Genomic DNA, 11056 nt, shown 5'->3' with positions numbered 1-11056 from the left:
GGAAATATTGTCTCAACACGACGTCGGTTTATGTCTACCTGAGACTTTGTTTTCGTGAATTTCCTTGGGATCAAAGGAAGCTACTTCCTTTTATTTCCTTTTTCTGAAGTCTCTTTACAGTCTATATAATAGGGTATCAGATACACGCTTAAAGCCTCTCTCTATCTTTCCATTATCCAATATCTAAATTTGTGTGAGTTTTAATAACCCTAGCTAGCTTACAACGTTTTGGAGCGTTCAACACTTGATTGAAGAAGATGATGAAGATTGCGATTGCAACGGAGGAGAGATCATCTGATCTTCACCGTTTGGCATATTCTGCAATTAGAGCTGCGAAATCACATGATGATGATCGCTGTTTTGATATTCTACGATACATGAAGCAGAACTTGAATCTCTCTGTCAAAGATCTTTGTCATTCCAATGCGATCCCTCCGTTGGCGAGTCTAAGAGATCACGAAAACCCTAAGTTGCGAATGGAAGCTAATCTCTTGTTCAACTCATGGATGAAGACTCTTTTTTACTCAGGCGGACCAAACTCTTCTACTTGCAACAAAGCCCGATCTAGGTCTCAGGAAAAAACCGCAGAGATTAAACAAATTGATGATGGTGATCGCAAGTCCTTTTCAGTTCAGGCAAAGAAACGTCGACGTCTGGTCAAATTATCTGACTTGAGGGACAACAAGACTCATCTAAAACAACACAAGCCTGATGCTTCTGTTCAAGTATTGGACAAGACAGACGGTCATAGATCTAGACCTCTTGAGACAGGGGAGATTCAACACAAGCCTAAAGGAGAATGCAAGTCTATTGCAGCGAGATCTCTACCAATGAAGCTTTCTGAAAACCCTAGATCCAAGGCTCATGAAACGGGAAAGATTAATTACAAGCCTAGCGTTTGCAAGCCTGTTTTACCAGCATCAAGAACAACTCTCGAGATGAAGAAGAAGCAGACACCTTTGAAAGATTCTCAAAACCGTAAACATTGTCCAGCCTTGAGTTCTTCTTCAAGGATAGTGTCATAAGCAAAAGACAAGATATTAGTAGACTTGTGACTTGACAGCTTTGGTTGTTTATTCTTTTGGTAAATTAGACTAGTGTAGTCACACTTAAATTCCATTAGGCAAAAGCTGTGATTTAGGAATATGTAATAAGGATATTTCACAATTTCTTTTTGTATGGTTCAACTGGAGTGTGTTTTTCTTCTGTTTATATATAACAATTGAATTTGCAGTTTGATGTGTACATTTGTTTTCAGTTGTAGTTGTGAGACAAACTAAAGTTTTCATTGTTATCAGAACATATAAGAAGCATCATTTAAAATGTTGAAGACACTACTCACCATTTATTGACGAAGATGGTTTTAACTTTCTGAAGCCAAACTCAAATCAGGTGTGAAAGATCATTTGGTGAGATTTTTACAAGAGGAGAATATCTGTTTGATCATGAGGCAAAGAGTAATCTATGTTTGGTCCGTGAAGGATGATCCCTACTTGTTAGTAAAGAAAGACTCAGTTACCAGGATGATATAGCACAACACAAAGAATCAGATTCGTAAATTGCAAGAGTTTAGGCAAATTATATCGACATGCTAAATTAGCCGTAGTAGCTAGTTTAACAAAATGTAGCTACTATTGATCATCTCCTTCTCTCCTTTTGCCTCTTCCATCTCCTCTTTCTAAACTGATCAACAATCCATTCATACTAAGTCCAACATATAGGGAAAGAAAAACTTTATAATCTACAATTTTGACAAACTGTAAAACGAAAGAATCAACCTTTTTATCAAACAAAAATAAGCTCAAACTCTCCATTGACTTAGCCAAAAGGGATCCGTGTATATATAAGTGTAGAGAAAGATAGTGAAGGCCTAACTTAGTGATACTACAGTTAGATCCTACAGTTCGAACCTCATACCTGGTTACAAGTCAATCAAACCGAGACAACGAGGCAATACAAGAGCTGACATATTCTAGGGACGGTACGCAAAACATCAACCCTCTCAACAATTCCCCAACGCTCAACTCCATCATCACGCTCTTCTATCACGATTTCCGCACACCAAATCTTCTTCCTATTATCAGGATTCTGGTTCATATACCCTTCCCAAATAAGCAAGAATTTCCCACCACAGTTACAAAACAAAATAATAAAGGAACTTCTTCATTACAAGACAACAACTTTCCTCAAGAGGAAGACCACAAAAGTCGTGCATTCCCTTCAACGGAGTCTTTAGAATAGTCCCTGAGAGACAGAGTTGGTTTCTTGACAGGTCTATTCACTCCACAGCTCCTTAGCGTTGGACAAAAACAGAGGAATATGACTTTGTGATTCGATAAGTTGGGTACTACAATCAATGCCCTTCAAGAGACCATTAATGGATTCATGAATCTGACTTTCGAGAAAGATCAATAATGGCTATAGTAACTAGAAATCTTTATTCAATGGACACCATATTATCAGAGTAATTACAAAATGCGTATGCCAACAAATATCAAACTGGAACAGTCATTTCTGCCGTATTCAAACAGGAGTATCATTCTATATCATTTATGATAGTTTTAGGCTTTTAGTATCATTTCATATCATTTAGGAGTTGGAACTTGGAAGTAATAATTTTTTTTTGGGAAAACGTCCTATTTCCCCCTCGGAACTATCATATCGTATTAAATCCACACCGAACTTTGACCTTGTTCTATAGCTCCTTCGAGCTTAAGTCGTCCACCTATTTCTACCCGAATTCGTAATTCTATTGCTATTTCTCCAATTTTTTTGGTTTAAACGGTTTACTAACAAACCGACACAAATCTGGTATGTAACCAATTTTTCAAACCAGACAACATTAAAAATTTGACCCGACCCGTAAACAATATGTCTAACATATTTTTCTTCACCCGGTTTTTGAAACTAAAAAAAAATTACTATTTTGTGAATTTTGATTTCAAAATTACAAAAGTACATTGGAAAATCATTGCAATTAACCAAAAATCATTTCAATTGAGATTTGATAATCTGTCGATAAGGATGAACCAATCTAGTGTCGTCGATGTTACCCACGTCTTTCGTTTTCAGATTTTTTTTTTCTGGGCAAATTTTAAGATTTTTGTTCATCGGTCAATTTTCATAGCAATTTGAATCATCTCTTTGATTCCTTGATTCCATTCTACGCCGTGAATCACTTCCATGACCATTCCTTATCCATCCATTACACACCTAAAGAAATCAAGACTCATGATTTTGACCTAATTCCATAAAACAATCGAAACTACATTAAAAAAAAAACCCAGACCTGGTCATCATTATTATCATCGTCATTGTCGTGAAGACAAGAAGAGTGAAGACCACACAAAGACTCTTTGATCTTCTCCGCTTCACCACCACTAGAAGACGACAGAGGAGATTAAGCCACATCGATATCATCATCTCCTCTCACCACAGACGAGCCACAACATGATTTGCTCCGCCCAGATCCCATCTTCTTCTCAAAACAGCAAACTTTATGCTAAAATCACATCATTGCCAATTTGCCACAAGACCCAAAAGTTTTTCCCCAGTCTTCTTCTATCTAATAACCCACATAATCGAAATCCTCAATTCAAAATCCAAAGGATTAGTCTACCTTGGCTGACGAGAGATTAATGAGTTTTATGCAAAGGTTTCTCAATTGTTTTTAAGCTTTATTTTTTTGTGGTTAAATTTTCAGCTTTCTTCATCCGGTTTGATGGGTTTAATTTTAAAATCGGGTTGAAATAAGATTTAATCCGGTTAATAGGATTTATTAGTTAGTTAAGCAAATATTAAACCAATTATAAACCGTATAAACCAAATTTATGGAGAATTAGATGAGAAGTTTTAATCCGAAGAGAAAATAGCAATAGAACTATGGATTCGGGTAGAAATAGGTGGACGACTTAAGTTCGAAGGAGCTATAGAACGAGGTCAAAGTTCGGTGTGGATCTAATACGATATGATAGTTCCGAGGGAGAAATAGGACGTTTTCCCTTTTTTTATTATAGAAGATTCAAAATGGCTATAATTAATGTGCGTGTGCTTCCAAGGATGGTTGATCAGTCTCTCAAATTATGATCGACCGACCACATTGGCACATGGTGATCGATCCAGCTGCTCAGTACCCAAAACTAAAGCGAGAAAAGAACTTAACCTCACGAGTAAACTCGAATATTAGATAACATGCATATACTTTTTTTTTTTTTTTTTTTGGTCAAAAGATAACATGCATATACATAAAAATAAAAAACTACGAATAAAGGGGGAGAAACAATCTATGTAATGTATATATATGATTAAAATTTTAAAAGTAAAGAAAGAACACGAAGCTAAGAATAACATATGATAGCGGTATATTAAGTTATAACCATCTGAGAAAATTATGAGAGTGTTGATCACAGTTTAGAATCATCTACTAGTGTGAAGAGAATCTCATCCAGAGATAATCTTTCTTACATTACACACACAACACACCTCTGGCTCTAAGGTAACCTTATGTCATTCCTAAACCAACTGCAAGAATATTCACACAGATGTCCCTAACTTTATCTCCTTATTCGTTCCTGCATTGCTCTCCAAATGGTGGCAGAAGAAGAGCCAACCTTGCCTTGTACCTTGCGATTCTCTTTGACCGTTCTTCTCTCAATCTGAAAAACAAAACAAACCCGCAATTTTTGTTCACAAAATTCAATCTCACTGAAAAAAAACCACTTTGCTTTGATTGATATGTTGTTGGGACTCACCGAGCGCGGACCTTCTTAGCTCGGTCTACATGTCTTTTCAAAAGATCAGATTCTGACAAATGTTTCACAGATTCCTCGTCCTGAAGTTCATCAAAGAGTTGAAGTAAATCATCAAACTTAACATTACCCTTCACCATTAGCATTTTACAAAGAAATCAGAGAGGCACTAAACCTCTTTGTCTTCTTCGTTATTTGGTTCTTCAACTGAATCTTTGGGCAAACTTGTCTCCATCGTATCCGCAGGCAAAGGCTTTGGCAAACATGTCATTGTATCACTTCGCTGCGGCTGTAAACAAAGTCATTAATTTTCCAAAGGTACAGTCTATTTATGTCAAAAATAGATATATAAAATTCCGAATGCTACATCATGGTACAGAGCAAAAGTAGTCATTGATGCGAACCTGAATTCCCTCATGAGCACCATTTCTCAACCAAGATCTACACAGTGAATATAATGAAGCTCCCTCTGATATTCTAACCTGAAAACACACATAAAAAAAGTAAGTAGTTTCGAACGATACTGCAAAAACCATAAAAGAATAAAAGATAAGGAAAAAGCTTCACCTTTCTTTTTCTAACAAGTACCAGAGCATCATCCCGGCTTCTAAACACCATACAAAAGAAACAGAAATCATTATTAAGTTTCTGTTGTAGATTCTAATTTAACTATGCATAGTGGAAAATAAGATAGTACCTGGCCTTTTTATGCCCAACATTGTCTAGAATTGAAGTTGGAGAAGGAGTGGCCTAACAATCAAAAATTTACAAAATGTAACCTCACCCAAAGAACATAAACAATTCAAACACTTGCTGTGATCTAACAGAAGTTTTACAACCTTTTCAAGTTAAGTTCATTAGAGACACAGGTCCATTGACTACAATCACTAAGCTTTAACATAAACCTTTTCACTAACCACCACAAGCTAAAAAGCTTTAACATATGAAACATACAAATCAATCTATTGCACAACTATGGAATTTAATTCAAAGAATCGAAATTTTATAGTATAGGAAACGATTACTACTAACCCGAGGTTGCAAAAAATGAGGAACACCCTTCATATGACCCGACCCAAGTTGAGGAGATTGTTGTTGATTCTGAGGAAGCGGAGCTCTCATGTACTGCTGAACCATAGGATCCAAATTCGACCCAAATTGGCCATGGTGGTATGCATAAACAGGCCGAGGACGATACCCACCTGGACTACCCACAGGATTAGCAACAGGTCTAGCGGGTCGGGTAGGATACCCTCCACCCGAAGAACCAAACGGGTATATAAGACTGGACGGGTCTGGGTGTGGGTGAGGCGAGCCAGCAACGGGATTCGAACGCCTGATCGGTAAAGGATGAGTGTAGTGATTTTGATGAGGATGAGGATAACGATGAACCGGAGCTATTGCTCTGTACGACGACGGAGCTGGTGGTGGAGGAGGTTGAGACGACGGCGTTCTGACTGCGTTGGTTTGTGTCACCGGAGATACGGATGCGGTGACGATAGGACGCGATACTGGTACAGAGACGGAGGGATTGGGAATGGGATTGGGATTGGGATTGGGATCGGGGGTGGACATTCTCCGGCGGCTGGAATTTGATATCGGAGAAATTTGGGGAAAACGAATTAAAAGGGAAAGATTCAAATTTGGTAGCTTTAACTTTTGTTTTTTTTCTAGGACACAACACGAGAGAGCTTGAAGTTCTAACTAGGGATCGGTACATGAAGTTTTGGTTCGGTGTTTTTGTCTATTCGGGTCCGGTTCAATGTGACTTTAATAAAATTTGAAATTGGAATGATGTTGATAATCTACAACGTACACCATACAACTACAATAAATGTAAGTTAATTAATTTAAAAAACTTCAAGAAATTTGTAGAGGGAATGAAGATTTTGATTTATGAGTTTTTTCACCAATAAAAGATTTTAATTTACAACTAATCAAAGATTTTGAATTACAAAGAATTGAATATGCGGTTATCTACATATATAGGCAGAGGTGTTAATAAGTTTGAGATTGTGTATTTAATCAGTTTAATCAGTTTCAATTCGTTTCTGGTGATATATCATCTTTTGTTTAGATGATTTTGATTGTGATATATGAGAATCTAGTTATGGTTTGGTTGGTTGGGTAGAAAAGGAGAAACAACGTGAGATTTGTCCAGCACCAGTAAAGTAATTACTGTATGAGTGAGTTAACTTCTAGTAAGTCTCTAACCCAATAAAATCACAAATATGGTAACAATGGATTTTGATTATACAAAAAGAAGAAGCAGTGTTCTCTCATTCGTTCATTCCAATATTTAAATACCACAGGCCAGAAATGCGATATACATAAACCCCAAAAACCAGATGTGTAACAAGTTTCAGAATCTACATAAAAATACTAGAATTGATGGCGTGGGTATATTTAGCAGCACAAAAGCAGGGGTTGATCATCATCTACAAAAAAAGATTCAAGATTCTGTAATGGCAATACGAAGCTGCTGTTTTTGCAAGAGGAATAAATCGCAATGCGCATTAGAGTGAGTTTTTAGAAGCCAGCCCATCCAGCAGGTTGAGCTGTTTTCTGGTTTTCTCTCATCTTTGTGCTCCCGTATCTCTGTGAAGTGTTTCCAGAACCCATGGATCTTTGTGTTGCCGAAGCAGAAGTAGCTGCTGAAGATGGTGTAGCAGCTCTGAAGGATTCTGTCTCGAAACCCCATGCCTCAAAACCCTGAGTACCTGCGGCAGAAGCCGGTTTACTTTTTGTTCTCACAGACTGATTACTCGTATTGTTACCCTTCGATGCAGACTCCAACACGGGTTTCGCATCATCACTAAAAGGTTGCCATGAATTTGGATCCGAGCTTCCAGTTGACCAATCAGATCTGTCCTTTTGTAGTTCCCACATATTTCCTTCCATCTTTTCTCTCTGTTTCATCAAGAACATGAGAATCATAAGATATACATTGATGCAAACTCGTCTATGGGTGTCTAAGCTTTTATATGAACAAGAACCAAGATGATAACAATACCGAAGGAGTTGATGAAACGGAATGCATCCCTGGAGAGGGTTGATTTTGTGAAGAATCTCTGCTTGGTGATGGTGAGGCACTTTTGGAGGCAAGTGTTTGTTTGAGATCCTGCAACTCTTGCCTCTGCGATCTGCAGATAGCAGAAAGCTTTTCAAACTTAGCCGTTATCTCAGCCTTCTCTGCATTTGTTTGCTTCAACTCATCTTTTAATCTCTCTATCTCAGCTACCAACGCCTCTTCTTTTCCAGGTTTATTGCCGCTATCTAGCTTCGTGGTATCGAAGTCAGCAACAAACGAGTTAAAGGCGTCATCCTTGGACACTCTTGTCCTACTATTGGTTGCAGCAGGACTTGTATCCTTCTGAGAAACCGTAGTTTCAAGATCTTTCTTTCGCTGCGTACCACGAGCCTCTCCTCTCATTGGACTAGGCTTTTTGGGATGATGACTATCCACACGAACTCTTTCGGATTTAGATGTGTTACCGTTGTGGCTATTTGGTTCATCAAATTTAGGCATGCTTTTGTTATCTTCTGATACAACAGAGGCTTTAGCGTGCTGAGTCGCCCAAAAGGCACCAAGCGATCCTCCACTATCTGACTCTCCAGAAGATGGTGGTGGTGGTGGCGGACTTCGGCGAGGTCCTGAAGAAGATTTATTTGCTGATTTTGATACACCTGTCAAAATTCACAAGGATCAAGAGAAATCACATCTTTCTTTGAGAAGCTATCCAAAACTTGGTTTTCTACACTATACCATCATGGACTCCAGTAGATTGCATTTCAGGTGGTCGATCAGGAAGTGACTTCTGTGAATTAGCAGGAAGCTGCTCGTTGACACGAAACCAAATCTGTAGATGGGCATGTTGTTAGAGACATTGCAAGTTTCATCAACTGAGAAGGAGCAAAAAAAAAAAAAAAAATGACATTTGTTACCTGTGTAATATCTGGTCGTTCATCAGGTGAAGCTTGAAGCATATCTTTGATGAGATCCGTAACAAATACACTGTATTTAGGAGATTCTGGAATACGATAATTCCCGTTTAAAATCTGCAGCTTTGATTCTCCATCAAATGCATTTTTAAAATAGCAAATCCGAAACAGTAGACATCCAAGAGCCTAAAAATTGTAGAGAAAATAAAAAACTTCAGTATGGACCTAACTGATTAACAATGTGGACAGAAATTGAAAAAAGTGTTTTACATGACATACCCATATATCGACCTTCTCGCTTATCATCTCCCTTCGATAGAGATCCCACATCTATTTCCAATAAAGACATGAATCAATCATCATTTTTTTTATCACTTTTGAAACTCTTATAATCTGCATAGGAACACCAGTCAAACCTCAGGAGCTCTATATGTTGGTGTTGTGTATTTTCTAATATTATCTTCTTCAATGCCCATCTCTTCTGCTCTTTCGAAAATCTTGTGATTTGTCGAAACACTTCCAAAATCGCATAATTTCCACTGTCCATCTGAGTTCAATAGAAGATTCTCAGCCTTCAAGTCTCTGTCACCATTAACAACAACAATATAACATCAATTTATATCGCTTACTAATGTGAAAACGAAAGAAATATATTGATACAACATGTATACCTGTGGGCAACGCGTGGGGACTGACAATGCATTGCAAAGACAGCATTACACACATCTCTGAAAATCGTAAGAGCTTGTTTCTCCTCAAAGTAACCAGCCCCTCTATTCTCAAGCACATCCACAAGAGATTTACCACAAAGTTCCATAGCCAAAAGAGCTTCTTTTTTGTTCCTCCCCATATCCAAGATACCATGTGCATAGAGTGTGACAACATTAGGATGTCCCTTGAGAGATTTCAGAACCGAGATCTCTTTCATTACAAGTTCAAGCGACTCCTCATCATTGCAGATGATGTGCTTCAGAGCATATTGCTTTGACGCGTGATTTGCATCTTGAGCTAAGTAAACGCTGGAGAAACCTCCTTCCGCAATAACGTTTCTAACCTGAACTTTTAGATTTCCTATCTCTAGATATCGACCTTCGAGACCCGCAGGTTCTTTCTGAGCAAACGGTTTAAACTTCCACATGTTTGAATCAGTGGAAGTAATAAGAATGCTGCATAAACATAAAATCTGTTACATTCCAAACAAAAACCTTGGGAAAACAAGCTATCAGGATCAATAGGAGATGCCGCAAATCAAATGTATCCTAATGAGATATACAAAGATAATGATCAAGTGCGCAATCTGCTAAACAATTAAGCAATCAATCAACTAGATCTTGTCTTTTTATGACCAAATCAGATAAAGTACTCACAGAGCTAAAAGCTGAATCCCTGATCAGAGAAACCAGATCATACTAGATAGATCCTATAAAGAATCTGGCGACTATGGTCAGATATGGTATCAAGTACAAGACTTTATCATCATCCAGAACAATCCAGCTCAAACTCCACTTCACACTATATCTCTAAATCAGATTCTCCACAAACTTTTAACAAGAGAAGAAACACGATGAACATCTAACCAACGATTAACCACTAGAATCAATACAAAATCTGAAAGAATCCCGGATAATCGAGATCTCACCCTCTCAAACATGGAATCAGCAGATCAATCAAACCCAATCACAAGAGATAGAGAGAGTGTGTAAAAATTGTACCTTTGCAAAAACCCAGATGCTGATCAAACCAAATAGAGCAAATCCAATCACGCAAAAAGCCTAAAAATCGAAATCAGTGTAGCTGCATTAAGATCTGCGTTCGCTTTTGGCTTAGAAAGGAGACAGCTTTAAAAGCCGATTTGAGAGAGAGATGTGATGAAGAAGAAGAAGAAGAAGAAGAAGAAGAAAGCGGCAAATCCGGGAATAGAAAGGAAAGTGAGATAAGAACATTTTATTAGTTTTGTATAATATAACCCCCAAATAAAAGACGTGAACCTGAACGTGGACGTGACACTCCTCCTCCATACCTATTTTTTATTATTTTTGATTATTTCACATTTGTTCAATGTACATGTATAATTATCATGATCACCTATATTATTATATAAGTTTGTATTTCAAATTGTTATCTACACTTACAAGAGAGATACAATTTCAGATTAACCTTTGTTGCAAATATAGAGATGATTTACTCTTTCTGTTGTGTTCTAATTCTAGAATGTAGTTCTCATCATAATAGATAGATCATTGTCAAAGAGGTTAATATCACTCGGAAATAGACAGACTCGTTTGTTTTCTCCTATTAGTGATGAAAACGCATATTTGTGGTCTAGTTAGGATCTGTTTTTATGAGCATAAAGTAAATAACACACA

The 11056-nt window shown here is 37.6% G+C and overlaps 3 protein-coding genes across 3 annotated transcripts; 1 reads left to right on the top strand and 2 right to left on the bottom strand.

The window, feature by feature from the left end:
- The first annotated feature begins 257 nt into the window (after positions 1–257).
- On the top strand, positions 258–1025 carry LOC147940790 (uncharacterized). Its single transcript, XM_087458271.1, has one exon. It carries the CDS (start codon positions 258–260, stop codon positions 1023–1025), a length of 768 nt encoding a protein of 255 aa, XP_087314397.1.
- A 3313-nt stretch (positions 1026–4338) lies between these two features.
- On the bottom strand, positions 4339–6494 carry LOC104700171 (uncharacterized). The gene is made up of 7 exons (XM_010415639.3): positions 5781–6494; positions 5446–5498; positions 5316–5355; positions 5153–5230; positions 4924–5037; positions 4752–4831; positions 4339–4655 (listed from the first exon to the last, which is right to left on the bottom strand). Exons 1-7 carry the CDS (start codon positions 6321–6323, stop codon positions 4562–4564), a joined length of 1002 nt encoding a protein of 333 aa, XP_010413941.1. The 5' UTR covers positions 6324–6494; the 3' UTR covers positions 4339–4561.
- A 484-nt stretch (positions 6495–6978) lies between these two features.
- Positions 6979–10887, bottom strand: LOC104700170 (uncharacterized). The gene is made up of 8 exons (XM_010415638.3): positions 10403–10887; positions 9362–9856; positions 9107–9272; positions 8970–9020; positions 8694–8876; positions 8515–8608; positions 7762–8435; positions 6979–7658 (listed from the first exon to the last, which is right to left on the bottom strand). The coding sequence occupies exons 2-8, from the start codon at positions 9826–9828 to the stop codon at positions 7278–7280; spliced, it is 2016 nt and encodes a 671-aa protein (XP_010413940.2). The 5' UTR covers positions 9829–9856; positions 10403–10887; the 3' UTR covers positions 6979–7277.
- Between the last annotated feature and the right edge of the window lie 169 nt (positions 10888–11056).

This window comes from Camelina sativa, chromosome 7 (assembly GCF_030686135.1).
Source record: "Camelina sativa cultivar CO46 ecotype springtype chromosome 7, ASM3068613v1".
NCBI lineage: Eukaryota > Viridiplantae > Streptophyta > Magnoliopsida > Brassicales > Brassicaceae > Camelina > Camelina sativa.
The sequence above is the reverse complement of the archived record's forward strand: the minus strand, read 5'-3'. Positions and strand labels throughout refer to the sequence as shown.

Bases quoted from the DNA above. Each gene is read 5' to 3' on its own strand.
- LOC147940790 (XM_087458271.1), top strand. From the start codon at position 258: ATGATGAAGATTGCGATTGCAACGGAGGAGAGATCATCTGATCTTCAC.
- LOC104700171 (XM_010415639.3), bottom strand. From the start codon at position 6,323: ATGTCCACCCCCGATCCCAATCCCAATCCCAATCCCATTCCCAATCCC. The intron at 5,356-5,445 runs GTACTATCTTAT...TATGGTGTTTAG, and splicing joins GTTGGGCATAAAAAGGCCAG to AAGCCGGGATGATGCTCTGG. The intron at 4,832-4,923 runs GTTTAGTGCCTC...GATGAACTTCAG, and splicing joins ATAACGAAGAAGACAAAGAG to GACGAGGAATCTGTGAAACA.
- LOC104700170 (XM_010415638.3), bottom strand. From the start codon at position 9,828: ATGTGGAAGTTTAAACCGTTTGCTCAGAAAGAACCTGCGGGTCTCGAA. The intron at 9,021-9,106 runs GTTTGACTGGTG...TATTGGAAATAG, and splicing joins CAACATATAGAGCTCCTGAG to ATGTGGGATCTCTATCGAAG. The intron at 8,877-8,969 runs GTATGTCATGTA...TACAATTTTTAG, and splicing joins GCGAGAAGGTCGATATATGG to GCTCTTGGATGTCTACTGTT.